The 16,659-nt window shown below is 39.9% G+C and overlaps 1 protein-coding gene and 1 long non-coding RNA gene across 3 annotated transcripts; both read right to left on the reverse strand.

Annotated features, from left to right (window-relative positions):
• Positions 1-119: 119 nt before the first annotated feature.
• LOC126992747 (uncharacterized) lies at positions 120-11,621 on the reverse strand. The gene is made up of 8 exons (XM_050851563.1): positions 8,290-11,621; positions 6,910-7,146; positions 5,077-5,869; positions 4,420-4,671; positions 3,663-3,764; positions 2,909-3,046; positions 1,511-1,751; positions 120-905 (listed from the first exon to the last, which is right to left on the reverse strand). Exons 1-8 carry the CDS (start codon positions 8,494-8,496, stop codon positions 791-793), a joined length of 2,085 nt encoding a protein of 694 aa, XP_050707520.1. The 5' UTR covers positions 8,497-11,621; the 3' UTR covers positions 120-790.
• Positions 11,622-12,950: 1,329 nt separating this feature from the next.
• Positions 12,951-16,653, reverse strand: LOC126992723 (uncharacterized). 2 transcript variants are annotated; one of them, XR_007746927.1, is made up of 3 exons: positions 14,263-16,653; positions 13,332-13,964; positions 12,951-13,181 (listed from the first exon to the last, which is right to left on the reverse strand). It is a non-coding gene; the product is annotated as an uncharacterized LOC126992723 (long non-coding RNA). The 2 variants fall into 2 exon arrangements; XR_007746926.1 differs by having other exon boundaries at positions 13,177-13,964.
• Between the last annotated feature and the right edge of the window lie 6 nt (positions 16,654-16,659).

Below are 16,659 nucleotides of genomic sequence, written 5' to 3' on the forward strand. Positions count from 1 at the left end.
CCTAAAATATACATAGAAAACACAAGATTATACATACACCCATAGTACTCCCGTTTTCTATTCATCTGTCGTACAAATATACCATAGTTACCCTTAAAATCGCGTTATGGGTGGATATATATACATGAGTTCTCCCTAAAATATACATAGAAAACACAAGATTATACATACACCCATAGTACTCCCGTTTTCTATTCATCTGTCGTACAAATATATCATAGTTACCCTTAAAATCGCATATGGGTGGATATATACAAGAGTTCTCCCTAAAATATACATAGAAAACACAAGATTATACATACACCCATAGCACTCCCGTTTTCTATTCATCTGTCGTACAAATATATCATAGTTACCCTTAAAATCGCATATGGGTGGATATATACAAGAGTTCTCCCTAAAATATACATAGAAAACACAAGATTATACATACACCCATAGTACTCCCGTTTTCTATTCATCTGTCGTACAAACATATCATAGTTACCCTTAAAATCGCATATGGGTGGATATATACAAGTTATCCCTAAAATATACATAGAAAATACAAGATTATACATACACCCATAGTACTCCCGTTTTCTATTCATCTGTCGTACAAATATATCATAGTTACCCTTAAAATCGCGTTATGGGTGGATATGTATACATGAGTTCTCCCTAAAATATACATAAAAACACTAGCTATACATACATATACATAATTATACATGAGATAAACCCACTATGCATAAGTTAACATGTATGGGTAACGTACGAACTAACAAACTAACCCTGATTGACTGACTGACTAAGGTTGAATGTCAGCGATGGGGTCAGAATGGATGTGGTTGATGGTTGAACTTGTGGAGGAGGTGGAAGAGGTGGAGGAGGTGGAGGAGGAGGACCCAGTGAAGAAGATACATCTGTAAAAAAAGGAAAAGGAGGAATATATTAGGTTGAGGGAATTTGCGATCTCTCTCTCTCTCTCTCTCTCTCTCTCTCTCTCTCTCTCTCTCTCTCTCTCTCTCTCCTACCTTAATTCTTCCCCCTTCCCTTCACCTCTCTCTCTCTTCTTCCCTCCTCCTCCTCCTCTTCCTCTCTCTCTCTCTCCTGATTTTCTATGTAAATCTATGTAAATCTTCTTCCCTCCTCCTCCTCCTCCTCTTCTTCCTCTTCTCTCCCTCCTCTTCTTCCATTTTCTATATGTATTTGTTTTTTTTTCATTCTTTTTTTCTGGTATCGATATTTTTCTTCCTCCTCCTCCTCCTCCTCCTCCTCCTCTCTTCTTCCTCCTCCTCTTCAACTCTGCACTCTTCCTCCTCCTCCTTCATTCTTCTCCTCTCTTCTTATAAGCCTCCTCCTCCTCCTCCTCCTCTTCCTCTTCCTCTTCCTCTTTCTCTCTTCCTCCTCCTCTTCAACTCTGCACTCTACCTCCTAAATTCTTCTCCTCTCTTCTAATATACCTCCTCCCCCTCCTCCTCCTCCCCCCAATACTACTACTACTACTACTACTACTATTACTACTCACAGGACTATCATGGTCATCACAGTGTACAGGCCAGCGCTCAGATAGTAGATAGCGCTGGGCAGGGTGGTGAGAGCGGAATTATAGACAGCAGTGTAGAGCGGACCAGCGGCAAGCGGAATGACGCTCTCCGCTGACGCCAGAACTGAGAAAATCCGCCCCAGCTCATCCGCCGGAACCACCTTGCTGATGAGGGACCGGGTGATGATGAGGGGGAAGCTGCCGATGATCCCAATGATGCAGCCTGGGGGAGGGGGAGTGGATGGGTGTAAGGGTAGAGTTTTGGTTAAGATAGGCTAGGATGGGATTGGCAACACTGGAGGAACGGAAATGACGGGAAGTAGATGGGGTGTTTGGGGGATAGAAGATGGGGTGTAAGGGTGTGTAGAAGGGGTGTGAGGGTAGGATAAGCAGGGGTGTAAGGGTGTCAGGTGGAGGTGTTAGGTTAGGTTAGGTTAGGTTAGGTTAGGTTAGGTTAAATATAATTAGTCTTCAAATGATTACGTTGAGTTAAGTCCAGTCACTCATCCTATTGATCAGGGGGCTTCGTGGTGCAGTGGTTAGCACACTCAGCTCACAACCGAGAGAGCCCGGGTTCGATTCCCAGGCGGAGTGGAAAAAATTGGGCGGCTTTTCCGATACCCTACGCCCCTGTCCACCCAGCAGTGAATGGGTACCAGGTATTAATCGGGGGTTGTGTCCCGTCTCCTGGGGTCTGTTCCCTTCTCCTATAATTCCTTCCCCTTCTGTCTCTCTCCGGCATATGACCACAGATGTTGCGCCGACTAAACAAAACTTTCCCTTCTCCTATAATTCCTTCCCCTTCTGTCTCTCTCCGGCATATGACCACAGATGTTGCGCCGACTAAACCAAACTTTCCCTTCTCCTATAATTCCTTCCCCTTCTGTCTCTCTCCGGCATATGACCACAGATGTTGCGCCCACTAAACCAAACTTTCCCTTCTCCTATAATTCCTTCCCCTTCTGTCTCTCTCCGGCATATGACCACAGATGTTGCGCCGACTAAACCAAACTTTCCCTTCTCCTATAATTCCTTCCCCTCCTGTCTCTCTCCGGCATATGACCACAGATGTTGCGCCGACTAAACAAAACTTTCCAACTTTTTTCTACCTTAATGATCCACTACATTTCGACCTGTTCTAATTCTCTCTAGATGAAACAATGAAAAGTGAAGTTCAACACCATACACTTTCTCTTCTCCATGAACGCCTAGAAGGAAAGAGAATGAAATAGAGGGGAAATAAACGACAGAGAGCGAGTGAGAGACAGGAATGGATGTGAAAATCTATCAGTGAAGGAAACAAAAGGAACGAAGGAAGGAAAGAAGAACGCAGTACGAGAGAGATATAAAGAAAACGACATCTTTGAAGGGCAGACTTACTTAAATACAGGAAGCCAGGTTGGGGGGCCATAGCAAAGACAATGAGGGCTGTTATCCTGGACACACAGCCGGCCAGCACCAGCACTGTGTCCGCCACCTGTAGACGGTAACTCAACAACGGCAGGGCCACAGACGCACCTATGGGGGGGGAGGAAGAGGGGGAGGAACGTAGAGAGAGAGAGAGAGAGGTAAAGAATGGCAGAGAGCGGAAGGAAAAAGAATGAATGAAGGAGATAGAAGGAAGGAAGGAAAGGAGGAAGGAAGGAGGGAGAGGAAAGAAAGTGTAAGAATGGAAGGAGGAAGGAAGGAGGGAAAGGAGGAGGAGGAGGAAAGAGGAGGGGAAGGACCATTAATTAGTTTTTTCTTCTTCTTTTTCTTCCTCTTCTTCATACTACTACTACTACTACTACTACTACTACTACTACTATTACTACTATTGCTACTACTACTACTACTACTATTGAAATCTCTCTTTCCTCTTCTCTCCAATCTTTCACACCTTCTCTCTCTTCCTCCTCCTCCTCCTCCTCCTCCTCCTTCAACCTCTTTCCCTCCTTCCCTTCCTCCTCCTCCACCCTCGAAACCCCTCCTCCTCTTCCTCCTCCTCCTCTCCTTCCTCTTCTCTCTTCCTCTTCCTCCTTCAACCTCTTTCCCTCCTCCAAATCCTCCTCTCCTTTCTCTTCTCTCAATCCTGTAACACCTTCTCTCTCTCTTCTTCCTCCTCCTCCTCCTCCTCCCTTCCCCCAACACTCACCCACCACCCCAATCAGCAGCTGGGTGACGCTGAGCTGCACATACTGGTTGTAGGTCCACCCAAACACCCGCTTCGTATACAGGTAGTCCATGCCCACACCTCCTGTCGGGGGAACCGGGGGAAACATCAGGGTACAGGAAAACTAGGAAGAACATATATGAAAGTTTAACTCAAGATATGAAATGATGTTGAAAAGGGGGTATGTTTTTATCAATTTCAATAACCACACACTAATTTTGTCACCCTGAGAGCGTATGTGTGAGTGTGTGTGCATAGGGTGTGTTTGTTGGAGATATGTTGATTCAAAATGATCTGAGTTGAGTGATTCTTAGGTGTGGGAATGATTCTTTTAGGCTATTAATGAAGGCTATTACTGACCCCATCACTAAGGCAACCATCCCTGACCCCATCACTAATGCAACCATCCCTGACCCCATCACTAATGCAACCCCTTCCCCTCCCCCTCTCACCCCCCTTCCTGGACCCCATACACTATCGGGAAATCTATGGACAACAAACTAAACTAAAATAAAAATAATATATAGAAAAAAACAAAAACAAAATAATTACAGTGAAATTTATGGGCAGAAAAAAAAAGAAAAAAAACAATATAAAGAAAAAAAACAAAAAAAAATTAACCATAGTGAAATTTATGGCCCAAAAAAATATATAGAAAAAAAAATTCAATAAAAACAACAACAAAAAATAAACAAATCTATCAACGTAAACAAAACCTTGACACCAAACAAACACTCACCAAACTGTGCCACCATGAGACACAGTGCCGCGATGAGAGCCAGCACCTTGGCGCGGCCCCTGTTCGGCCTCTTCTTGAATGCCGTAGCGAAGGACAGCCGAACATTCTCAGTGTCACACAAATCCAAGCACATCCTCTTTGTACCGACCCCATCACTCGCCCCATCACCAAGGCCCCCATCCCTTACCCCTTCAACCCCATCACTAAGGCGCCCATCCCTAACCCCATCACTAAGGCACCCATCCCTTACCCCTTCAACCCCATCACTAAGGCGCCCATCCCTAACCCCATCACTCGCCCCATCACCAAGGCCCCCATCCCTTACCCCTTCAACCCCATCACTAAGGCAACTATTCCTAACCCCTTCAACCCCATCACTAAGGCAACTATCCCTTACCCCTTCAACCCCATCACTAAGGCGCCCATCCCTTACCCCTTCAACCCCATCACTAAGGCACCCATCCCTTACCCCTTCAACCCCATCACTAAGGCGCCCATCCCTTACCCCTTCAACCCCATCACTAAGGCGCCCATCCCTTACCCCTTCAACCCCATCACTAAGGCGCCCATCCCTTACCCCTTCAACCCCATCACTAAGGCGCCCATCCCTTACCCCTCCAACCCCATCACTAAGGCGCCCATCCCTAACCCCATCACCCCCATCACTAAGGCGCCCATCCCTAACCCCATCACCCCCATCACCAAGGCACCCATCCCTAACCCCGCCAACCCCATTACTAAGAGAATTCCCCGTTTCCGAGCTTCCCATCACCCCGAAACCCCCATCACCATTTTCCCGACCCCCAAAACCGACATTTCTACTCCCATCACTGACAGAATTCCCCGTTTCCGAATTTCCCGTCACCCCGAAAGCCCCATCTCTACCCCCATTCCCATTTTCCCGACCCTCAAAACCTGAATATCCACCCCCATCACTGACAGAATTCCCCGTTTCTGAATTTCCCGTCACCCCGAAACCCCCATCTCTACCCCCATTCCCCCTTTCAGCCCTATTACCGACCCCATCACTAAGGCAACCATCCCTGACCTCACTCCCAATCACCCCATCACTACTGCAACCCCCCGTCACCCCCCTTCCCGCACCCCTCCCACCCCTTCCCGCCATTCGCCCTCTCTCACCCCTCGTATCCCTAATCCTAACCAACGTATAAAAGATCGCGAGGAGGAACATCCCAGCGCCTACCCCATACACCCCCCCGTACCCGACCCTATAGTAGAGCAGGTCACCGAGGAGAAGCCCGAGAGGTGACCCTAGGCTGAAACCGAGGTCGACGAATGCAATGCGTGTGGTGCGAGCTGATGTTTTTGTGATGTCGGATATGTAGGAGAAGGAGGCCATTAGGAGTGTGGATAGGCCGCCCGTGAGTGCCGAGGGAACTGCGCTGAATAGGATGTAAGCGGATGGTAGCGATGTCCAGTACGCATTTGCCTGTTTGGGGTGGGGAGAGAAGGGGGGTGCTTAGTATGGGGTGGGGGAGAGGTTAGGTAAGGTAAGGTAATGTTAGGTTAGGTTAGGTAAGGTAAGGTTAGGTAAGGTACGCGCTTGCCTGTTTGGGGTGGGGAGAGAAGGGGGGTGTTTAGTATGGGGTGGGGGAGAGGTTAGGTAAGGTAAGGTAATGTTAGGTTAGGTATGGTTTCGTAAGGTAAGGTTAAGTTAGGTAAGGTTAGGTAAGGTACGCGCTTGCCTGTTTGGGGTGGGGAGAGAAGGGGAGTGCTTAGTATGGGGTGGGGGAGAGGTTAGGTAAGGTAAGGTAATGTTAGGTTAGGTTAGGTTTGGTTTCGTAAGGTAAGGTTAAGTTAGGTAAGATTAGGTAAGGCATTTGCCTGTTTGGGGTGGGGAGAGAAGGGGAGTGCTTAGTATGGGGTGGGGGAGAGGTTAGGTAAGGTAAGGTAATGTTAGGTTAGGTTTGGTTTTGTAAGGTAAGGTAAGGTTAGGTAAGGCTTGGTTAGGTTAAATTCTAGAAGGTTTGATTAGATGAGAGAGAGAGAGAGAGAGAGAGAGAGAGAGAGAGAGAGAGAGAGAGAGAGAGAGAGAGAGAGAGAGAGAGAGAGAGAGAGAGAGAGAGAGAGAGAGAGAGAGAGAGAGGATAAAAAGAGGATAAAACGAGAGATAGGAGAATATGAAGAAAGAAAGAAGGAAGAAGAAGAAGAAGAAGATCAAAGAAAAATAAATATGGAGAGAGAGAGAGAGAGAGAGAGAGAGAGAGAGAGAGAGAGAGAGAGAGAGAGAGAGAGAGAGAGAGAGAGAGAGAGAGAGAGAGAGAGAGAGAGAGAGAAGAAGAAAATCGAAGAAAAAAACAAATATGGAGAGAAAATTCATAAAAAAAAAGAAGAAGAAAAATCAAAGAAAAATACGTAAATATGGAGACAAAATTCATAAAAAAAGAAGAGGAAGAAAAAGAAGAAAAAAAAAAAATAGAGAAAATAAATAAATAAATAAATAAAATAAAAAATAAAACACTCACTCACCACAAACACCAGCGTCGAGAGGAACTGTCCGACCAGCGGCAAGACGAGCGGAAACAGTCGTCCGTGCTTGTCGCTCCAGGACCCGAGGAAGAGCGCGAACACCACCGATGGCAGGCTGGTGATTAGGCTGAGGTACATGGAGGTGGTGGTCACCCCGCGCTGCACCTCCGCCTCCTCTGTGGGGTGATTGGTGAGGTTGTCGCAGAGGTCGGGAGGGTAACCCATCTCGGCGCACTCCTATGAGGGGGTGAGAAGGGGGAGAGAGGCGCGGGGGTTAGGTAAGATATTATATAGTAAGGTTAGGTGAGGTTTCGTTTGGTAAGGTTAGGTTAGGTTAAGTTAGGTTAGGTAAGGTTAAGTTAGGTTAGGTTAGGGTAGGTTTGATTAGGTAAGGTTAGGTTAAGTTAGGTTAGGTAAGGTTAAGTTAGGTTAGGTTAGGTTAGGTTTGGTTAGGTTAGGTTAGGTTAGGTTAAAGGTAAGCTGGACCTCCACCTCCTCTGTGGGGTGATCCATGAGGTTGTCGCAGAGGTCGGGAGGGTAACCCATCTCGGCGCACTCCTATGAGGGGGTGAGAGGGGGGAGAGAGGGGGGGTTAGGTAAGAAATTATATAGTAAGGTTAGGTGAGGTTTGGTTTGGTAAGGTTAGGTTAGGTTAAGTTAGGTTAGGTAAGGTTAAGTTAGGTTAGGTAAGGTTAAGTTAGGTAAGGTTAAGTTAGGTTAGGTAAGGTTAAGTTAGGTTAGGTAAGGTTAAATTAGGTTAGGTAAGGTAAAGTTAGGTTAGGTAAGGTTAAGTTAGGTTAGGTAAGGTTAAGTTAGGTTAGGTAAGGTTAGGTTTGGTAAGGTAAGGTTAGATAAGGTTAAGTTAGGTAAGGTTTGGTAAAGTTAGGTTTGTTTTGGTAAGGTTAGGTTAGGTTAGGTAAGGTTATGGAAGGTTTGAGAGAGAGAGAGAGAGAGAGAGAGAGAGAGAGAGAGAGAGAGAGACAGGGCTCACCAGAAACAGAGAGAGGACGACAGACGACAAGAGGACGGAAACAAACAAGCAAACAAAATAACATACAAAAAACAGAGAGAGAGAGAGAGAGATACAGGGCTCACCAGAAACAGAGAGAGGACGACAGACGACAAGAGGACGGAAACAAACAAGCAAACAAAATAACATACAAAAAACAGAGAGAGAGAGAGAGAGAGACAGACAGGGCTCACCAGAAACAGAGAGAGGACGACAGACGACAAGAGGACGGAAACAAACAAACAAACAAAATTACATACAAAAAACAGAGAGAGAGAGAGAGAGAGAGAGAGAGAGAGAGAGAGAGAGAGAGAGAGAGAGAGAGAGAGAGAGAAACAGACAAACAAACACACACTATCCCCCACACTGACCTTATCCAGCAGCAAGTTCGTGGTCACACTGCCCATCATGACCATCGCAAAGACGTACAGGAACAGAATGGGCTCGACGGTGATGCCCCCCAGCACCGCACACACCCGCCCCCCACACCCGAGACTGGGCGGGTGTGGGGGGGTGTCCATGGGGGGGTCTGTGGGGAGAAGTAAGGCTTCCTCGTCCTCTTCTCTGTGATGGGTCATTTCGGTGGTAGTAGTAGTAGTAGTAGTAGTAGTAGTAGTAGTAGTAGTTATTAGTCTACTTTTTCTTGTTTTTTTTTCCTTTCCTTTCTTATTTTCCTTATTTCTATTTCTTCTTTTTCCTCTTCTTCTTCTTCTACGACTATTTCATTTTCTTCTCTCTCTCTCTCTCTCTCTCACTCTCTCTCTCTCTCTCTCTCTCTCTCTCTTCCTTTCTTCTTTATTTCTTCTTAAAATCACAATCTTCTTCTCTTCTTCTAATCTCCTTTTTTTTATTTTTTCTTCTTCTTCCTCTGGTATCCGTGTGTGTGTGTGTGTGTGTGTGTGTGTGTGTGTGTGTGTTTAATTCATTAGTATATCTCCTCTTCGTAAGTTATCTTCACTCACTTACAAATACTAACTCTACTATTATTATTATTATTATTATTATTTATACAACTTTCTAACAATCAAAACAAAGTATTACAGAACTTATACTTTCTCCTGGACCAAAATTCTTATATATCGCAGCGTTTATAGATTTTCTCCCTAAATATCATGGCGTTTATACTTTGCTTCCTTATAGGTTATGGCATTTATAGTTAAACTCCCTAAACACTACAGGGGATATAGTTTAACTCCTTATATGTTACAGCGTTTATAGTTAAGCTTCCTAAACACTACAGTGGATATAGTTTAACTCCTTATATGTTACGGCGTTTATAGTTAAGCTTCCTAAACACTACAGGGGATATAGTTTAACTCCTTATATGTTACGGCGTTTATAGTTAAGCTTCCTAAACACTACAGTGGATATAGTTTAACTCCTTATATGTTACAGCGTTTATAGTTAACCGGTTAATACAAGCACCTATAGCTATGTTATACCCGTACGTTTATACTTCAAGGCGCTATAGATGACACGACTTTGGCAGCGAGGTTTGAATTCTCCACCAGGGGGCAGCACATGTAAACAAAGCCTACTTAAACCCCATGAACGCTTAATATGGGAAGATTAAAGCACTTTTGTACGAACACTTAGCTATGTTTACTTCACCCCGATGCAGGAAAGTGGCGATCAATGTGATTTTTAAAGGAGTTGATCGTTTCCACACTAATAACTCCGGCGGGAAGGTTGTTGCAGTGACGGATGACTCTTCCAAAAATAGCTCCTGCTGATGTCTGTTCTGCAATGGCTTGAACTGGGTGACTGTAAGAATTGGTATAGATATAAAATTCTACTCCTGTGCCATCCAAGCCTTATCTTGCTGAGCTATGAGGCAGACTGAACAGCGTAAAAACTCTTCCAGAATAACTCTTACCAACGTCTGTCCTGCAATGGCTTGAACTAGGTGACTGTAAGAGTTGGTATAGAGATAAAATTCTGCTCCTGTGCCATCCAAGCCTAATCTTCCCGAGTTGAGAGGCAGACTGAACAGCGTAAAAACTCTTCCAGAATAACTCTTACCGATGTCTGTCCTGCAATGGTTTGAACTGGGTGACTGTAAGAGTTGGTATAGAGATAAAATTCTGCTCCTGTGCCGTTCAAGCCTAATCTTGCCGAGCGAAGAGGAAGCGTAAACAGCGTAAAAACTCTTCCAGAATAACTCTTACCGATGTCTGTCCTGCAATGGTTTGAACTAGTTGACTGTAAGAGTTAGTATAGAGATATAATTCTGCTCCTGTGCCGTTCAAGCCTAATCTTGCCGAGCTATGAGGCAGACTGAACAGCGTGAAAACTCTTCCAGAATAACTCTTACCGATGTCTGTCCTGCAATGGTTTGAACTAGTTGACTGTTGGAGTTCGTATAGATATAAAATTCTGCTCCTGTGCCATTCAAGCCTAATCTTCCCGAGTTGAGAGGCAGACTGAACAGCGTGAAAACTCTTCCAGAATAACTCTTTCCGATGTCTGTCCTGCAATGGCTTGAACTGGGTGACTGTACGAGTTGGTATAGAGATAAAATTCTGCTCCTGTGCCATCCAAGCCTAATCTTGCTGAGCGAAGAGGATGCGTAAACAGCGTACAAACTCTTCCAGAATAACTCTTACCAATGTCTGTCCTGCAATGGTTTGAACTAGGTGACTGTAGGAGTTAGTATAGAGATAAAATCCTGCTCCTGTGCCATCCAAGCCTTATCTTGCCGAGCTATGAGGCAGACTGAACAGCGTAAAAACTCTTCCAGAATAACTCTTACCGATGTCTGTCCTGCAATGGTTTGAACTAGGTGACTAAGAGTTGGTATAGAGATAAAATCCTGCTCCTGTGCCATCCAAGCCTAATCTTGCCGATCTGAGAGGCAGGGTAAACAGCGTAAAAGTGCTTGTTGTTTTTATACTTACTCTTATCTGGCAACACTGAGGGAAGGTAAACAAAGAAAATGGATGATATGGAACTTATCTAATGTCTAAAAATGGCCCTATATTGATTGCTGGAGGTGTTGAGGAAGTACGAATGGTGGATTTATATCTATACCTGAGGCTTAATGGCATATGGAAGTTAGCTAATGTTTAAAACCACTCACATATGTTTTGTTGTGATATTAAAAGGACTAATGATGGATTTATATCTATACCTGAGACTTAATGGCATATGGAAGTTAGCTAATGTTTAAAACCACTCACATATGTTTTGTTGTGATATTAAAAGGATTAATAATGAATATATATCTGAGCCTGAGACTTAATGGCATATGCAAGTTAGCTAATGTCTGAAACCACTGATATATGTTTTGTTGTGATATTAAAAGGATTAATAATGAAAATATATCTGAGCCTGAGACTTAATGGCATATGGAAGTTAGCTAATGTCTGAAACCATTGATATATGTTTCGCTTGTGATATTTAAAAGAGAAAGAATAGTGATTTTAACTACAGAGATGCGACTGAATGGAATATACAAGTTAGCTAATGTCTGAAACCATTGATATATGTTTCGTTTGTGATATTTAAAAAGAACGAATTGTGGTTTTAACTACAGAGATGTGACTGGATGGAATATACAAGTTAGCTAATGTCTGAAACCATTGATATATGTATTATTAGTGATATTAAAAAAAGAAAGAATTGTGGTTTTAACTTCAGAGATGCGACTGAATGGAATATACAAGTTAGCTAATGTCTGAAACCACTGATATATGTATTATTAGTGATATTAAAAAGAAAGAATTGTGGTTTTAAAAACAGAGATGTGACTGGATGGAATATACAAGTTAGCTAATGTCTGAAACCATTGATATATGTTTTATTAGTGATATTAAAAAAAGAAAGAATTGTGATTTTAATTACAGAGATGTGACTGGATGGAATATACAAGTTAGCTAATGTCTGAAACCATTGATATATGTTTTATTAGTGATATTTAAAAGAGAAAGAATTGTGATTTTAACTACAGAGATGTGACTCAATGGAATATACAAGTTAACTAATGTCTGAAACCATTGATATATGTTTTATTAGTGATATTAAAAAGAGAAAGAATTGTGGTTTTAACTATAGAGATGCGACTGGATGGAATATACAAGTTAACTAATGTCTGAAACCATTGATATATGTTTTATTAGTGATATTTAAAAGAAAGAATTGTGGTTTTAACTACAGAGATGCGACTGGATGGAATATACAAGTTAACTAATGTCTGAAACCATTGATATATGTTTCGTTTGTGATATTTAAAAGAAAGAATGATGATTTTAACTATAGAGATGCGACTGGATGGAATATACAAGTTAGCTAATGTCTGAAACCATTGATATATGTATTATTAGTGATATTAATAAAAGAAAGAATTGTGGTTTTAACTAGAGAGATGCGACTGGATGGAATATACAAGTTAACTAATGTCTGAAACCATTGATATATGTTTTATTAGTGATATTTAAAAAGAAAGAATAGTGATTTTAACTATAGAGATGCGACTGGATGGAATATACAAGTTAGCTAATGTCTGAAACCACTGATATATGTTTTATTAGTGATATTAAAAAGAGAAAGAATAGTGATTTTAAAAACAGAGATGTGACTCAATGGAATATACAAGTTAGCTAATGTCTGAAACCATTGATATATGTTTTATTAGTGATATTTAAAAAGAGAAAGAATAGTGATTTTAAAAACAGAGATGCGACTGGATGGAATATACAAGTTAACTAATGTCTAAAAACTCATATATGTATTATTAGTGATTTTAACCAAGAATGCAGAATATATATCTAAAATTGTTCCTGTACTTAAGTCTTACAATATATAAATAAGAAAATATGACAAGATAACTAACTTGTCCATTTAAAAAAACGCATCGCTATCGGGTCTATACAGAAAAACTCAATCTTATAACGTAAAAAATTAATTAACTCATTCAAACAGTGATGTCTTATGTATTCCTTGTGATAGCAAAGAATATAAACACCTGAAGGAATATAAGTTACACGACACTTCTTTAACCTATGAGAAAAATACTATTGTTGTTGTATATATAGAGAAAATGAAGGGATATCCAGGGGGTACTAAACTAGACTGGTAAGCTTGTATTTCTTATTATGGCAAAGAATATAAACGCCTAAAGGAATATAAGTTACACGTCGCTTCTTTAACCTATGAGAAAAATACTATTGTTGTCGTATATATAGAGAAAATGAAGGGATATCCGGGGGGTACTTAGCCAGACTGGTAAGCTTGTATTTCTTATTATGGCAAAGAATATAAACACCTGAAGGAATATAAGTTACACAACACTTCTTTAACCTATGAAAAAAATACTATTGTTGTCGTATATATAAAGAAAATGAAGGGATATCCAGGGGGTACTTAGCTAGACTGGTAAGCTTGTATTTCTTATTATGGCAAAGAATATAAACACATGAAGGAATATAAGTTACACGACGCTTCTTTAGCCTATGAGAAAAATACTATTGTTGTTGTATATATAGAGAAAATGAAGGGTTATCCAGGGGGTACTTAGCTAGACTGGTAAGCTTGTATTTCTTATTATGGCAAAGAATATAAACACCTAAAGAAATATAAGTTACACGACGCTTCTTTAGCCTATGAAAAAAATACTATTGTTGTCGTATATATAGAGAAAATGAAGGGATATCCAGGGGGTACTTAGCTAGACTGGTAAGCTTGTATTTCTTATTATAGCAAAGAATATAAACACCTGAAGGAATATAAGTTACACGACGCTTCTTTAACCTATGAGAAAAATACTATTGTTGTCGTATATATAGAGAAAATGAAGGGATATCCGGGGGGTACTTAGCTAGACTGGTAAGCTTGTATTTCTTATTATAGCAAAGAATATAAACACCTGAAGGAATATAAGTTACACGACGCTTCTTTAACCTATGAAAAAAATATTAGTTGTCGTTTATATAGAGAAAATGAAGGGATATCCAGGGGGTACTTAGCTAGACTGGTAAGCTTGTATTTCTTATTATGGCAAAGAATATAAACACCTGAAGGAATATAAGTTACACGACGCTTCTTTAACCTATGAAAAAAATATTAGTTGTCGTTTATATAGAGAAAATGAAGGGATATCCAGGGGGGACTTAGCCACACTAGTAAGCTTGTATTCCTTATGACAGCAAAGAATATAAACACATGAAGGAATATAAGTTACACGACGCTTCTTTAACCTATGAAAAAAATACTATTGTTCTCGCATATATAGAGAAAATGAAGGGATATCCAGGGGGTACTTAGCTACACTAGTAAGCTTGTATTTCTTATTATAGCAAAGAATATAAACACCTAAAGAAATATAAGTTACACGTCGCTTCTTTAACCTATGAAAAAAATACTATTGTTGTTGTTTATATAGAGAAAATGAAGGGATATCCGGGGGGTACTTAGCTAGACTGGTAAGCTTGTATTTCTTATTACGGCAAAAAGTATAAACACCTGAAGGAATTATAAGCGACGCGACACTTCCTTGACCTATGAGAAAATATTAGCCGGCGTTTATATAGAGAAAATGAAGGGTTATCCGGGGGGTACTTAGCCACTCTAGAACGCATGTATTTCCTATGTATTCCTTATTATGGCAAAGAATATAGATGCTTGAAGGAACTATAAGCTACACGGCACTTCCTTAACGTCAGAAAAATATTATTGGCGTCGTGTATAGAGAGAAAATGAAGAAGGGTTATTCGGGGGGGACTTAGCCAATCTAGAACGCATGTATATTTTTTACTCTTGCTGTCCTTATATAGAAAACGTAAACAAGGGTATGATTTTAAGGGGGCACTCGAGTAAACATATATTTTTTAACCTTGCTGTCTTTATATAGAAAACGTAAACAAGGGTATTATTTTAAGGGGGACACTAGTAAACATATAATTTCTACCCTTGCTGTCTTTATATAGAAAACATAAACAAGGGTATTATTTTAAGGGCACTCGAGTAAACATGTATTTTTAAACCTTGCTGTCTTTATATAGAAAACGTAAACTAGGGTATTATTTTAAGGGGGGACTAGTAAACATATATTTTTTACCCTTGTCCTTATATAGAAAATGTAAACAAAGGTAAGATTTTAATGGGGCACTCCAGTAAGCATTTTTTTATCCTTGCTGTCTTTATATAGAAAACGTAAACAAGGGTATTATTTTAAGGGGGGACTAGTAAACATATATTTTTTACCCTTATCCTTATATAGAAAATGTAAACAAAAGTAAGATTTTAATGGGGCACTCAAGTAAGCATATATATTTTCTAACCCTCACCATCTTTATATAGAAAACTTAAACAAGGGTATTATTTAAAGGGGGCACACTTTTAAACACACATATATATCAACCCTTGCCGCCTCTATAGAGAAAATGTACGCAAGGTTTTAAGGGGGGACTTAGACACTCTAGTAAACATATTAGACATTGGACTATAAATAACAGGCTGAAAACGAAACAAAAATGTCACCGTTTATATATTTTTGGCAAGGTTTATCTGGAAAATGTTAATTGTTTTTTTTTTTCTTTAAATAACACAAAAATATGAAGAAAAATTAACTGGTGGTATTTGGTAATTTTATAAACGATCTTTTTCTTTTTCTCCTTTTAACTTTCTCCTTTTTTACCCCGTTTTCTCGTTTTTTTCTTTTCCAATAATAAATGGAACAAAATATTAAGAAAAATTCACTTGTGGTATTTGATATATTTATAGAGGATCTTTTTCTTTATTTCCTCTTTACTTTCTTCTCTTTTCCTTATTTTCTTTTCTTCCAATAATAAACGTAACAAAATATTATGGAAAATTTTCACCCGTAGTATTTGGCAACACTTCAAATTGGTGTGTTGAATCGGTGCTTTTTTTTCCTTTAAATAACACAAAATTATATTAAGAAAATTTCACTGGTGGTATTTGGTAATTTTATAAACTATCTTTTCTCTTTTTCTCTTAACTTTCTTCTTTTTTTCCTATTATCTTGCTTTTTTTCTTCCAATAATAAATGGAAAGAAATATTAAGAAAAATTCACTTGTGGTATCTGATATATTTATAGACAATCTTTTTCTTTTTCTCCTCTTTCCTTTCTTCTTTTTTCCAAATTTTCTTTTCTTCCAATAATAAATAGAAAGAAATATTAAGAAAAATTCACTGGCGGTATTTGATATATTTATAGACAATCTTTTTCTTCTTTTCCTTTCCTTTTTTCCCTTATTTTCTTTCCTTCCAATAATAAACGCAACAAAATATTAAGAAAAATTCACTGGTGGTATTTGATATATTTTTAGAGGATCTTTTTCTTCTTTTCCTTTCCTTTTTTTTCCCTTATTTTCTTTCCTTCCAATAATAAACGCAACAAAATATTATTAAAAAATTCACCCGTAGTATTTGGCAAGACTTTAATCGGCACTATTTCTCTTTCCCTCCCCCAAACAAACAAGGAAAAATATAATTACTATGTTTGGCACGACTTATATAGCAAGTGACGTTTATTTTGCACTCTTTAAATGATAAGCAAAACAAATAAAGCAAAATTACCGGTATCGTTTAAAATATCTGGAATATATTATGATTTACATATCGCATCGACCTACATCTCTCACTCTCTCTGATATAATACAATCAATACTATCAATACATAACAAAATGCCTGTTATATTTATTACTATTATTATTACTATGACAACATAACTGGAAGTGTCATTATTCTTAAGAACGGCTATTTCGTAAAATAAAAATT

The sequence above is a fragment of the Eriocheir sinensis genome, unplaced genomic scaffold, assembly GCF_024679095.1.
Source record: "Eriocheir sinensis breed Jianghai 21 unplaced genomic scaffold, ASM2467909v1 Scaffold50, whole genome shotgun sequence".
Classification (NCBI taxonomy): Eukaryota; Metazoa; Arthropoda; class Malacostraca; order Decapoda; family Varunidae; genus Eriocheir; species Eriocheir sinensis.